At 57.9% G+C, this 13,235-nt stretch overlaps 3 protein-coding genes across 3 annotated transcripts; 2 read left to right on the forward strand and 1 right to left on the reverse strand.

The window, feature by feature from the left end:
* Nucleotides 1-443: 443 nt before the first annotated feature.
* On the forward strand, nucleotides 444-2,051 carry BGZ61DRAFT_525816 (peptidase M24, structural domain-containing protein; the record flags this gene model as incomplete). Its single annotated transcript, XM_046252832.1, has 4 exons — nucleotides 444-468; nucleotides 725-913; nucleotides 973-1,785; nucleotides 1,864-2,051. 4 exons carry the CDS (start codon nucleotides 444-446, stop codon nucleotides 2,049-2,051), a joined length of 1,215 nt encoding a protein of 404 aa, XP_046112526.1.
* Nucleotides 2,052-3,302: 1,251 nt separating this feature from the next.
* On the forward strand, nucleotides 3,303-7,898 carry BGZ61DRAFT_21717 (uncharacterized protein). Its single transcript, XM_046238059.1, has 7 exons — nucleotides 3,303-3,555; nucleotides 3,617-5,659; nucleotides 5,942-6,029; nucleotides 6,285-6,616; nucleotides 6,671-7,117; nucleotides 7,168-7,387; nucleotides 7,439-7,898. Exons 2-7 carry the CDS (start codon nucleotides 3,675-3,677, stop codon nucleotides 7,775-7,777), a joined length of 3,411 nt encoding a protein of 1,136 aa, XP_046112527.1. The 5' UTR covers nucleotides 3,303-3,555; nucleotides 3,617-3,674; the 3' UTR covers nucleotides 7,778-7,898.
* Nucleotides 7,899-8,916: 1,018 nt separating this feature from the next.
* BGZ61DRAFT_21731 (uncharacterized protein) lies at nucleotides 8,917-13,148 on the reverse strand. The gene is made up of 3 exons (XM_046238060.1): nucleotides 12,726-13,148; nucleotides 9,401-12,623; nucleotides 8,917-9,339 (listed from the first exon to the last, which is right to left on the reverse strand). The coding sequence occupies exons 1-3, from the start codon at nucleotides 12,965-12,967 to the stop codon at nucleotides 9,334-9,336; spliced, it is 3,471 nt and encodes a 1,156-aa protein (XP_046112528.1). The 5' UTR covers nucleotides 12,968-13,148; the 3' UTR covers nucleotides 8,917-9,333.
* Nucleotides 13,149-13,235: the final 87 nt, after the last annotated feature.

Genomic DNA, 13,235 nt, shown 5'->3' on the forward strand with positions numbered 1-13,235 from the left:
GAGGCGTGGCTGCTAGTGCCAAGGCAGGTCAGGAAGCTGGAAACGACCGCTGTGGGGTACAGCAAGGTTCTCCTCGATGGGGTTGGGTTTGGTGGTTGGTCATGCATCTGATGCTGCTGCTTCAGGTTCTGTGGCGCACGCGCACACCCGCGCACCACGCACACACAAGGACAGACACACACACACACCCGCGCACACAGAATGAATGAATGGGGCGAGTTTACCTGCCCCGAACCTAACTAATAACAAGACAATAACCCCTCCTCCGCTGTCCACCGTCCATTGTCCACCATCCCTCGACCAACCCTCGAAACTCTTCCAAACCCCTCCTCTCGCAAATCCCATTTGCTCTCTTCCGAGCATCCATCCACCACCACCGCCCATCATACCCAACCCAGAACCCTTCCTCTCCCGCCACCAGGTCAGAGCAAATCGCGCCCACCATGTCGGAACAAAAGGAAGTTGTCGGTCAGTCACTCTCCCAGCTCGCGCCTTTTCCGTGTCGTTGCTGCACACGTGCACATGGCTGTGCCACTGCCGCCTGGCCAAATTCTGCTGCTCCAGCTGTTGTTGGTGCCCTGCGGCGGCCCATGCCCCTCAGTTGCTGCCCCGCTACATCGACACAACGCCAGAGCTCTGCGGCCACACTGCTGCCATCCGCTGCTTGGCGACCACCGCGCCGCTCCCAAACCGTCAGCAAAACAGAAGCTAACGCAAGCTCCAGACTACTCTTTGAGTAACCCCGACACCCTCACCAAGTACAAGACCGCTGCTCAGATCTCCGAGAAGGTCTTGGCCGAGGTGTCTAAGCTTGTCGTCCCCGGCGCCAAGATCGTCGACATCTGCCAGCAGGGCGACAAGTTGATCGAGGAGGAGGTCGCTAAGGTCTACCGAGGCAAGAAGGTCACCAAGGGTCTGTCTTCGCAACCTCTCCCGCCCCCAATTGCGCCGCCGTCACTGACCCGACCCAAGGCTTTTCTCACCCCACCACCGTCTCCCCTGCGTCCTACGTCACTCCCTACACCCCTCTCACCTCCGATGAGAGCGAGGCTAGTATCGAGATCAAGGAGGGCGAGCCCATCAAGATCCAGCTCGGCGCCCAGATCGATGGCTTCGGTTCCATTGTTTGCGACACCGTCATCGCCACCACCCCCGAGAAGGCTGGCGAGCCCATCACCGGCCGCCAGGCCGACCTGATGCTGGCCACTCACTATGCCAATGAGCTTCTTCTGAGGTTGATGGTGCCCCCTGGCCTCCTGGCCCAGGGCACCGAGGAGGAGAAGGCCAAGGCCGCCGCCCAGAAGGCCCCTACACAGTCCAAGATCACCAGCCTCCTCGAGAAGGTGACCAGCGCCTATGACGTCAACATTGTCGAGAGCACCACCTCGTGGCTGTTCGACCGCAACGAGATTGAGGGTACGAAGAAGATTGTGCTTGCTCCCGCTGAGGGCACCAAGGGTGATGGCGTCCCCGAGGCCGGTGAGGTCTGGGGTGTCGAGATTGGCGTCAGCACTGGCTCTGGCAAGATCAAGTCCATCGATCAGCGTGCCACCCTCCACCGCCGCACGAACCAGACCTACGGTCTGAAGCGACCTACTTCTCGCAAGATCCTCTCCGAGGTCCAGAAGAAGTTCGGAACCTTCCCCTTCAGTTTGAGGCAGCTAGAGGACGAGCGTGATGCCAAGTCTGGTGTCGTCGAGTGTGTCCGAGGCAACGTCTTCCGCCAGTACGAGCTGGTCGGCGACAAGGACAACGGCGAGGTCGCTAGATATCTCACTACCTTTGGTAAGTAATTTTCTGCAGAGCAGAGCAGAGTCAGCCCCCAAAAAAGCAATATAGCGGTCCATGCTAACAAGGAGACAGCCATCACCAAGAACGGCATCACCAAGCTGGGTGCCCCCCCTGCGCTTGACCTGAGTAAATTCCAGTCCGACAAGAAGATTGAGGACGAGGAGGTACTCAAGATTTTGGAGCAGCCCCTGTCCCGAAACACGGGTAACAAGAAGAACAAGAACAAGAAGAAGGCCACCAAGAAGGAGGGCGAGGCGTAAATGAAGCCGATGCAGAAATGACCAGTTCAGGGGCCAAGAGTTGGCAATCTGAATGACCGCTGGGGCGAGAGGCGCAAATTTTTACAGATGTGTATATCGGCAAGTCGGGCCACGGTCAGGCTGTCGTGGGGGCCGGCCTCGTTGGTCGAGGACGTTCCACGGCGCCGGGTCTCTCGAAGGCTGCCAGGGACGGTAGAGCTCCCCGGAAGCGGTATCCATTTCATGTTAGCTAAGGTAGTCGAGCAAGGTCAGGTATATAGAAACCCAACAAAGCTCGGCACTGACAAGCTGTCTCTCTCAATACCGACTCTAGGTGTTTGTTCCGGTTTGCAATTCGGGCTCTGATTCACATGACGGCTGGGGACAGATGGAAGGGTCTAGAACCAGGTGGCCAGTGAGGAGGGGACGGGTGGATGTGTGATTGTGCAGGAGAATGGAGAACGGAGAGCGGGCGAGAGAGCGAGCGAGAAGGTGAGTGAGTGAGTGAGTGAGCGAGCGAGGGAGGAGATGAATGAAGGGACAAGCGTCATATGAATGACTCGTGGGATGTGAGATGTGACGGAGATAGAGAGAGCGAGGGCAAGACGAGGTCGGGGAGGGGGCCACCATCAGAGACAGGGCGAGGCGAAGGCGACCAACTTGCAGATTGATCAGAGCCTTGATGAACGAGGCAACTGGCGGAGACGGACCAATGCAAGGCAAGGCAAGGCAATGCAAGTCCTAGACAGGGCGGGTGGGCTTCTCTCCTCCCGGGCCACTCACTGTGCGTATGCCGGGTGCCATGTGCCAGTGCCAACCAAGTGTGAGGTTGGGGAGGCGTGGACAGGGCGGGAGGATTATGGCCGGACCGCTGAACCGGCACCGGGATGGGATGGGATGGGATGGGCGAGCGAGCTTCTGGGCTGGGTCCCCTGGACAAGGCGAGGGAGATCAAATTGAAGCAGATCAAGTCGAGGCAGATCAAGTCGATTCGAGGCGGATCCAAGTCGAGTCGAGCCAAGTTCAAGCAGAACGGGAGCGCGGGTTTAGCCTCTGGGTAGCTGGAGGTGGAGGAGGTGGATAGCTCCCCCCCAGCTCGCTGGAGCTCCCTTATGACCTTAGCTCCGGTGGAGGACGCGATGGAAATGGACGACAGCGACAAGATGGCCAACTGCCGGCCACGCCCAAACGGGCCAAAAGGAAAGACGAGACAAAAGCACGCATCACCAAGCAGTTGGTTGGAGGCGGGTATCCAGGGCGCCCTCGCTGCCGTACGGTACAGCCTGTACCCGTCACTGTGCCGTGTTGTGCTGTGCAGCAGTGGTTCGCAGTTGCTTTTGTAGTGCTCTTGGGTGCTTGGGCGGGCTGGCCCCTTGTCCGACACGCCCGCCTCCCCCGACGCCTGTCTCGCAGCCCGCCTGCGACCTACCTACCCACACCCTTTTCTTCTCGTCAAGAAACCGCGTCCTCTCTTCCAAAAGACGCGATCACGCAGCAGAAATTCATGCTGCAGCCCAAGAGTCAAGTAACCGCTGCCCACCCCCCGACGCTGCGAGTGCCCTTCGCTGACCATCGCCCCCCCCCAGGCCTGAAGAGGTGCGCTGCCCGTCCCGCGGCCCAGGGGCGACCAGCCAGCCCGGCACCATGATTTCCAACACTCGAGCTACGCGATCTCGCTATTCGAGCCCGGCCCAACCCCAGACCACCAGCTGGAATGGACTCGCCGACGCGTCAAAGGTTTCTTCGAATCAGGCATCACGGGCCTTTATGCAGAGGTGGTTGGAGCCCTCCGTGCAGACCAAGGCGAGCTTCGAGGACGACGGCCTGGTTCGATATGGCGTCCTGGAGAACATGGCGCCGCTGGGATCGCTGCCCAAGGCTAAAAAGGCAGGCTCTGAGACGGGCCCCGCCGTGCGAAAGATCATTCTGCGGCCGTCCGGTGGAAATGCTGCAAATTCTGCCTCAGAGCCCGCCCCGAAGGCTCCGGCAGTTGCGTCCTCCCCTCCACCTCTAGCAGGACCCCCTACACCGCCACGACGGAGGTCTATCGCCGTAAAGGTTACAGCGGTGGAAGCAGCAGTAGCGGACGACGACGACGACGAGGACTACGAGCCCAAGGAGGCACCGAAACGTCGTCAGTCTGGTCGTGTATCCCTGGGTAAGCGAACCCGTCAGTCGTCAGGCGGCAGGAGGAGCTCCACGACTGCTGTAACCAAGCCGACCACACCAAAGGCGGCGAGAGAGGCAAAGGAGGCGAAAGCAGTGAAAGCAGTGAAAGCAGCCAAAGAAGCAAGAGAAGCCAAAGAGGCCAAGGAGGCCGAAGAGGCCAGGGAGGCCAAGCAAGCAAAGGAGGCCAAGGAGCTTGCTCCACCGGATCCTGAGGTCAAAGAATTCACAGACAAAGTCATTGAATCCGCCGTCGATGAGGCTCTCAAACACTACCGCTATCCTACTGCCTGGGCACTGAGGAACTTGTACGATGAAAACTCGCACAGCGCCCACTTTGTGGGCATGATCGAGGAAGTCTTCAACCAGACAGCAGACGCGGCCACGCTCCGAAAGTTCTCGAAGCAGATTGAGCAGAAGAAGCGTGAGGGCAAGAAGGATAATATTGGCTGCTACTACTTCATCCCGCCGTCGACCAACAGCCGTTTTACTCCTCACAAGCCCAAGGCCGCACCCTACGGCAAGCTTCTACAGCATTCTGAGGAACCGCAGTCGGAGGGCCGAGCAGCCAAGAGGACAAAAACGTCTCACTCTGCCCATACCCACAGCCACGCCACCCGCGACACACCCCGAAAAATGGCGTCGGGGGCCAGCAGCAGCAGCGGCCACGGCCACGGCCACGGCCCCAACGGCGAGCTCAGAACGCCCTCACGCAAACGAGCTCGACGCGACTCTGCATCTAGCGACTCATCGCTCTCGTCGGCCATGAGCCTGTCATCGCCTGAAGCCAGCATCGCCAGCGGCAGCCCAGCCCGTCGAGGGGCCACCACTCGCCCTGGACCCGACTCCAGCGATGCGCCAAAATCTCAGCCAATCACCACCCGCCGCAAATCACTCGGCTCCAAGTCCAAGAAAGCCAGGTCCAGCCCGTCCGCATCAACCTCACCCACACTACCCATCTCATCCAACACCCCCACGGCCCATGCCAGTGCCAACATGCCGGGCAGGCTTTCCGCTGCTCAGCTCTTCCCCAACCTCCCCAGCAAGTCATCAAAGGGAGTCAAGAACACTGGCAAGGCCCCTGTGCCCATGTCGACCGACGACTTCAGCGACGGGGAAGACCCGGATGTCTTCTGGGACAGGCGACGAGATGCGCGACAGTTCGCCAACAGCGTCACCGTCCGCGAGAGCTCGGTGCGCGGCGCCGACGAGGAACTGGTCGCCACGCCCGTTAGGAAGACCAGGAAAACGCGTCAGTCCATGGCGATCCCAGCCACCACCAGGGCCACACGATCAGCCAGCAAGCGGCCTCACGACGAGGTCGACATCGCAACCTCGCCCGTGGCCTGGTCCTTTCAGGGCGACGGACCACCCGAAGCTAGCTCGACTGTTGGGTCGCGAGCTGTGACTCCTACGCTACGCATGCCTAAGAAGCAGAGATCTGGACTTCGTGTCAAGTCATCGTAAGTCACTACCTCATCAGCTTTCCCGTTGTTTGCCATCACCACAATCACTGCTCTGGGCACAAACATGGAGGGCAACGTGTTTTTGCTTGCATCGCGAGAATCGGGGTGAGAAACGGCTCAGCGCGTCAGAGGCCACGTCTTATCTCATTCCCATTCTCATTCTCTCTCAAATGTCGCGTTTAACATGGTCGCGCGCCTCGAGCCCATGGACACACATCCCCTCTCCTTTTTGAGATGATCATCTGAGATGAGCTGTGCTAACTCTACGTCTCGTTCTAGGCCTGTGAAGAAGAAGGGAGGAACTGCCGCAGGGCTTCCTCGATCCCTGGGCGAAGCGTCAGCAGCCAACGGCGCGTCTAAAGAACAGGTATGTGTGACATGCCCCTCTTGGCGAGCTTCCGAGGAGCGTGTATGCCGGTTTTTCGCGATGCATCAAGGGGGCCACGGCTATTCTGGAGATTGTTGAGGTCATGGCGCCTTTTTCCCTCCGTCCAGGCAGGATCACCAGACACGGCAATTTTGGCGGCCCCTGCAGATCCGCTTTTCCGGCCAGCCCCCGAACCCCGACGCGTTGGAATTGCATGGCGATGTGACAGGATGTAGGCGCTGACGAGACCCCTAGGCATCTGACAATGACGAGGATTGCTCCGCTTGCGGCGCCGCTGGCGATGTCGTCTGCTGCGACGGCTGCCCTCGGTCATTCCACTTCGAGTGCGTGGGCATGGTGCAGTCTGAGAACCTGCCCGACGAGTGGTTCTGCAACGAGTGTCTGTTCAAACGATACCCGTCGCGAGTCCCTGTGCACAAGGGCGTCTTTGCGAATGCGTTGAACAACCTCGAGAAGAGCATCCCTCGCGCGTTCAGCCTCCCGAAACGACTTCAGACCCGTTTCGAAGGCGTCAAGGCCGGAAGTGATGGCGATTATGAGGAGGCCACGGCCGCCAAGACCGTCAAGTAAGTCACCGTCTCGCACTGTCCAGTCCCACAGAGCCTAATCCATGTGCGCAGGAAGAAGAATGGATACGAAGAGATTACCGACTTCTTCAAGCAGCGCGAAGACGGCCAAGCAGTGCTCTGCCACGGTTGCCAGAAATCGGCAACCGACGTCCGCGCCATCGTCTCGTGCAGCGTCTGTCCATTGCACTGGCACCTGGATTGCCTGGACCCCCCTCTGGCTGTTCCTCCCGTTCCTAAGACCTGGCGCTGTCCTACGCATGTCGACGATGTCTTGACAGAAGCTCCTCACCTGGGGCCAGCCCATCGATTTCGCAAGATCAAAGGAGGCCAAACGATTACCCCGGCCTTCTCTCGAGGTCTCAAGAACAATGGCCACATCGAAGTGGACTGGAGTGATGAGCCTGAACCATCCGACGACTCTGGCTGGCCAGACCCGGACTCGTTTGGCTATACCCACAAGCTTCAGTCCAAAGGCATTATCCTCGATTTCATTGAGCAGTGAGATTCCCGATCCAGTGTTGTCTCTTCTTACGCTGACCATTTTGTAGGGTACACCGCGATGGTGCTGGCTATGGACACCGTCAGGATGAACCTCGATGGGCGTCTTATTTGCCCGCCAAGCCCGCCAAGCCTGTCAATGCTGCTCACCATCCGACCAGGGGCTCTGACCTGCAGAGAACCGTCGACGAGATGCAGGTGTCACTTGCGTTGACTAGCCTGAAGGTGAAGAGATCGGAGAATGTTGACCACCTGATCTCGGCGCTTCTTGTAAGTTTTGCTGATCCGGCTTCACTCATCACAATATTAACAGCTGCTTAGACTGCTGCAGACCCCAGTGTCTTGGCCCTGATGGCAAAGAATAATGTGGACAATATTGCGCAGGGACAGCTCACCAATGACGACAAGGTTGGCCTCAGAGCTCTCCTTGCTCAGATGGATGCCATGAGTGCTCGTATCCGCGAGGCCCTCGGCGAAGCACCACCCACAAACGTCACCGCCACGAGGCTTGGCCAGGATACTGCAGTCCTTGACGTCCCATCCCCCCAAGACTCGGCCATCGCCGAACCTGATGAAAAGGAGACTGGAGCTCTCCCGGTCACCGAACCAACACCACCCTCTACTATCGACCATGCTGAAGGTTCCATGGACCTCGACTAGTATTTCCCTTGTTTTCCTTTGAGAATGACGACTTTCTCGACAAAATTGGCACTCTTGTTTGATTACGGCGTACCCCCTTGCCCCTATAGAATTGTATGAGTTGTTGGCACACAAATGCACCCCTTCATAGCCTCCCCTTTTCTTTCCAGCCTTGACTACGGACACAGGAGTTTGGAAGGGTTTTGGTATTCCCATCATGACCATGGCATAGAGACGACTCGGGTGCTCTTCCCAAATTTATTATGCTTTGTTATTGTTCTGGTTATTTTCTTCGTTGGTTGTTCTGCTCTTTCTCGTACCCTCCCCGCACTACCACCACCGCCACCATCACTCACGCAGACCATTCTGATTTGCCTGGTTGTCCTTTCTACGATTTGTTATGTGAGGAAATGCCCTCTCAGGTCCCAGACTGCGGGCGGCAGCGCTTTGTATCGCGTTGCCAACAGAGGGACTCGAGGGGCGGGAGGGATCGGCGGGGAAGTGAAAAAGGGACGATGGAGGACTTTACAGCCTTCGCTCTGCGTTTTTAATGCTTTTGTTGTATCATAATCGGATGGACGAGGTGGGATTGTTTTTTTGATACCACCACGGGGAGGAACGGAAAGGAAAGGAAAGGAATCGCGAGAAAGATGAGAACATATACCATAGGCACTGAAGACACCAAAATACGCAAATCGCATAGCCAGTTGGCTCGTCAAATCACCTTGCTTGTCTCCCGTCATCCTGCTACACTCACTTACTGCATCATGATTTAACGGATAACTCAATTCAAAAAATCGTCAAAACGTGCCGACAGGCCTTTTGATTCCATGATAATATACAATCCTCGACAGGCATCGCTGGCTAGCTACCTCAGTCTAGGAATAGTGAACGAGTTCACAAAGCAATCGGACCACTGCCACCCCAGCCAGAGAGAGACAGACAGACAAGCCAGCGCAACGGTTGCGACGCACGTCATAAAGCAAGTACTCGCAGACTGTCCCGTCGTATCATCCTATCGTCTCGCCCCCCTTATATCCGCTAATCAAGCCAAGCCAAGCCAAGCCCTCGCCCACAGAGCAGAACGGAGAGCAAGCTCAAGACTGATCTGCGGGAGAAGAGCTGCAATTTTTCTACAGAGAAGCGAACAAACAGAATTCAGGGCCTCGGCTACCGGAGGGGTTTGGTTTTTGTATGATTTTCTTCTTTTTTCCGGGTTCGTTCAATCGTGGAAGAGTCCTGCCTCTCCTGTCTTTGGCGGGCGGCGACGTACAGCATGAAAGGCCTGCCAGACGCCCACGCGCCGCGCCGCAAGCAAAGTGACAGAGGGAGGTATCGAAGCAAGAGGATGGGGCATCCAAAGATGTGCAGAGAATACACGGTCCAAGTGGACCATCATGACAACGCGGCCGTCAAATGCGGTGTCTTGCATCCGAATGACAGATAATCCCATATCCCCCCAACTCCTCATGGCATCTTGTGCCAGAAATGGCCTGATAAAGCGAGAAAGAAAGTGTCAATAGATTCGTCTAAGAATAGAAGGCACATTTTTAGCAACACAGAAATGCGACGTTTCATCATCTCTGCAGAATCTGATTAGCTCAGGGTTCTTGGCAGTTCGTTTCGAAACTAGGAATGTCTTACGCGGCCGCGTCTAGGGTTGCCCTGCTCCTGTTGCATGTAGCCCATGTTGGGCATATTGGGCATGTTTCCATAGCCATATCCGCCCATGCTCATACCAAAACCCGGAGGGGCAAAGGGGGTCTGACCAGCGGGCATCTGAGGCATGTGCGACGAGGGCGGCTGAATAGGGCTGCCATTGGGCATGTTCTGCTGGCGGAACTGGTCGACACTCGGGTTCGGGCCGTTGTAGCCGCCATATCCGGCCTGCATGGGGGGAAAGTTGTAGTTCATCGGTGGCGGACCCCTGTTCATCATGTTCTGCTGGAACTGCAGTTGCTGGATGTTGGCCGCGGCCATGGGGCCGTTGGGTGCGTTGTACATCATGCCCTGGTTGTATTGCGGGAAAGACGAAACACCGGCGTCAACGTTGTCATTCCTCTGGTTGTTGTAGCCCATTTCGAACCCAGGGGGGTTGGACGGTGGGTTCAGAGGGTTGTAGAATGGCTTGTTGGAATGACCTGACTGGGGATGATGCCCGCCACCGTTGACATTGGCCTGTCTGGAAGATGGTCGCGTGCGGTGCTCCGAGTGGGTGCTGGCATCGCGGTTGTTTCCAGAGTTTCGGGTCGACAAACCAACCTCATCCATGAGCCGCTTGTAACCCTGACTAGGCTGTGCCTTGATTCGAATCAGGACATTCTTGACATTCTCAACCACCTGAGTTCGGATCGTCTCGTCGAAGAAGGGCGTGGTAAGCACCTTGAAAATCAACGTGGCACCACAGGCGTGGTCGCTGAGGATCGCCTCCAGCACCTGGTCATTCGGAGTGAAGAAGAGAGCCTTGAGGATGACATCCCGGGCGTCGGCCTCCGCCTTTTGGTTAATGACCTTCAGGACCGTTAGGTAAGCAACCTTGTGAGTGCACAGGTGGACCAGATAAGGCACGAGCTGCGGCGACAGGACGGTGCGACGCTGGGGGAATGTGCAGGTGTCCAAGAACCACGTCAGGAGAAGAGCACCGTTGGCGTTGGTAGCCAGCTGGACGCTGTGCAGAGCAATGGCGGCAGCAAGCATACGCTGCTGGTCCTTGGTAGCATGGTGGCTCTCCAGGCAAGCCCTCATGGCGCGGGCACCGTATCGGCCCTGGGAAATCTCCCACATGCGTCCGAGCATGGTCTCAAAGATGAAGTCGTTGAAGGGGGCGCCGAACTTGAGGCATCCCTGCAGAACGTAGTTGCCATACTGGTCCAGGAACAAGGGGATGGTGTAGGGTCGCAGGTGCTCGACAATCATGTTCATCTGAGCGGGACTCTTGCAGACATCGATGATCTTCTGAGCGGCCCAGGTGCCATTCTTGTGTACACCAATCTCGGCCATGTGGGGAGCGATCTCGGCCAACATGGCATCGCGCAGCTGGTCGGAGCAGTGCTCAAAGAGCTTCTGGACAACAGTGTTGCCCAGGTAGTCAGATGCGAGCTCAGCAATCTCGGGCAGCATGTCGACGGCGATGTTCTCAATCTCAGCCTGCGACAGGGTCTGGTTGTCGATTCGCTTGCGGATATCCCGGAGCTTGGGCGCATCGTGGACTCGGGTGTGGGCAGGCTCACGGATCGGTGGGATCTCCTCGAGGAAGGTGTTGAACTGGATCGCGGATTGCAGGTTTCTGGAGATTCTGAACCTGTCCTCGTCCGTCGCGCCAAACTGCTTGACGATTTCGACAATATCGGTAGTCATCTCATGCAGAGGAGCAAGCTTGGGAGCACTGTTCGTGGAAGCGGCCGCAGGGGCGTTCTCGCTCGCAGGAGCGGCAGAGCCAGAGCCCGTAGCGTTGTCCTGTCCCTTTGCGAAAGGATCAGGGCTGGGAGATGGGTAGACACCGTCGTGGCCAGGAGTGTTGGAAGCAGAAGGGGGTTTGGCGAAGTTGATGCGGATAGGGCCAGCACCAGGGAAGATTTCCTTGCTGTTCATGCTGGCCTTGGCAGAAATGGCGCTCTCAACCCGCTCAAAGTTGACAAAGCCGCAGTTTTTGTGGGTGAGGACTCGAGCGGACAAAATGGGGCCATGGGACTTGAACATCTCGATCAGAGTCGAGGTGGTGGTCGAGGTAGGGATGCTGCCGAGCCAGAGTGCGCTGGTAGGGCCTTCAAGGCCCTGCTCCTCTGCACTCAGCAGCCCAGCATTCCGGCTGTTGGATCTGCCCAGGTTCATGCCGGTGACAGCCTGAGGGAGGTCCTCGTAATCCTTGTCGTCCTGCAGACGAATCTCGGCGGGCGCAATGGGATTGGGAATGCCAGTACTGCCGGACATGTAGGTTCTCATGAGTCGACTTCCAGGAGTATCCAAGACACCGGCGGTGCGAGCACGGGGGCGAGTGACAGAGGCCTGATTTGCAAAGGCCTGGACGGCTAGATTGTGATTGTGGATCGCGGCGTTAGTAGCAGCCAGCTGGTCTTGTAGAGCAGCCACGTACTGGGGATCCAATGGCATCTCCGAATCGTAGTCGTCGTCATCATCAGCATACTTGTCCTTGTTGTTTACCGAGTAGGATCGGAAACGGCTGGATTGCTTGGTGAAGTCGAGGTTGGCCAGGTATGGAGTAGCCAGCTGAGCGCGGGACTGCTGAGGGGTCTCGGCGAGGCCAAGGTAATCCAGAGTCCTCATATGGACATCGGACTCACCACCTCCCTCTTTGGAGAACTGGGACTGAGCAGGAGAGCTAGGACCGTTGGAACCGACACTGGCAATACTGGCAAGAGTCGAAGCCCTCTCACGGCCAACACCGGCTGGGTTCCAGCTGCTGAAGATGGAGGGGCCAAACGGAGAGTTCGTTCCTGGAATGGGCGCGTACTGGCTCCTCTGTGGCATGGATCCGGCGCGGAGGCGGGAGAGGAGGGTAGAGCTGTTGGTGGGGTTCTCGAGAGGCTCCGGGTTGGGGGAAGGCGACTTGTTGAAAGGACTCTGGGAGGGAGTGGGCCTGGCCGACTTTGGAGCGAGCCCGGCGACGCCCAGGAGGCCGTTGGCGGCACCGCCAGGGGAGAATCGAGATGGGACAGTGCCAGCGCGGGCGCGGCGGGTCTGAGGCATGGTGTCCGGAGTGGGGAGTTGGGCAAAGTCAGGGAAGCCATCGGTGGGGGATTCAGGGATGTTCTCGCGCAGCGGCGTCGAGTTGCCGCTGGTGGGAGGGCCGCCCCAGAGGCTTCCCGGCATGCCCGGGACGCCTTCTTGGGCCTGAATCTCGCGAGCTCTGCACAGACGGACTTCTAGTCAGCCTGAGTTTCAAGAAAAGGGCTGGGAGAGGGCACAAGAGGTGATGGGAAGAGGAGGAGGAGGACGGGGATGAACAAACCTCTTGGAGAACAGGCGGCTGGAACCAGCCATCTCGTGCGACGGAGAACCAGCCCCGGATCGCGAGTTGCTCGCCATCTTGCCAGAGGGGTTGAGAGCACCAGACATGCCAAATGGCGACCTGGAGGATGGTAAGGGATGGTCGATGGGGGAGTTGTTTGCGGAAGGGGAGGCGGAACGGGTTTGACTGGCGGACTGGGAGGAGTAGCCGCGAGTCAAGTGTTCAGATCTGGCAGTTGACATTATCAATTATCTAGCCGACCTCATGAGACAGTGACACGGAAGGTGTCGGGCCGGACACTGGATATTATTCGCAAAGGGGGATTGACTCGTGGATCGGGACGTAGGAGTCTTTATTGGCGAGGCGCTGGAGAATAGGAAGGTCCAAGTGCGCGACAGCTTCGGGCGTTGCGTCGTGTGTCGTGTGTTGTGCGTCTAGCGATGGGAGAGGACAACGTGGTGCGCCGAGGTATGTGCTGAGGGCGATGCTGGATCGGGGCTGATGGAACGG

This window comes from Ilyonectria robusta (genome assembly GCF_021365365.1).
Source record: "Ilyonectria robusta strain PMI_751 chromosome Unknown BGZ61scaffold_1, whole genome shotgun sequence".
Taxonomy (NCBI): Eukaryota; Fungi; Ascomycota; class Sordariomycetes; order Hypocreales; family Nectriaceae; genus Ilyonectria; species Ilyonectria robusta.

Coding starts and splice junctions, on each gene's coding strand:
- BGZ61DRAFT_21717 (XM_046238059.1), top strand. CDS start 3,675: ATGATTTCCAACACTCGAGCTACGCGATCTCGCTATTCGAGCCCGGCC. Junction 6,617..6,670: donor ACGGCCGCCAAGACCGTCAA/GTAAGTCACCGT, acceptor CCATGTGCGCAG/GAAGAAGAATGGATACGAAG. Junction 7,118..7,167: donor ATCCTCGATTTCATTGAGCA/GTGAGATTCCCG, acceptor ACCATTTTGTAG/GGTACACCGCGATGGTGCTG.
- BGZ61DRAFT_21731 (XM_046238060.1), bottom strand. CDS start 12,967: ATGTCAACTGCCAGATCTGAACACTTGACTCGCGGCTACTCCTCCCAG. Junction 12,624..12,725: donor AGCCGCCTGTTCTCCAAGAG/GTTTGTTCATCC, acceptor CCGTCTGTGCAG/AGCTCGCGAGATTCAGGCCC.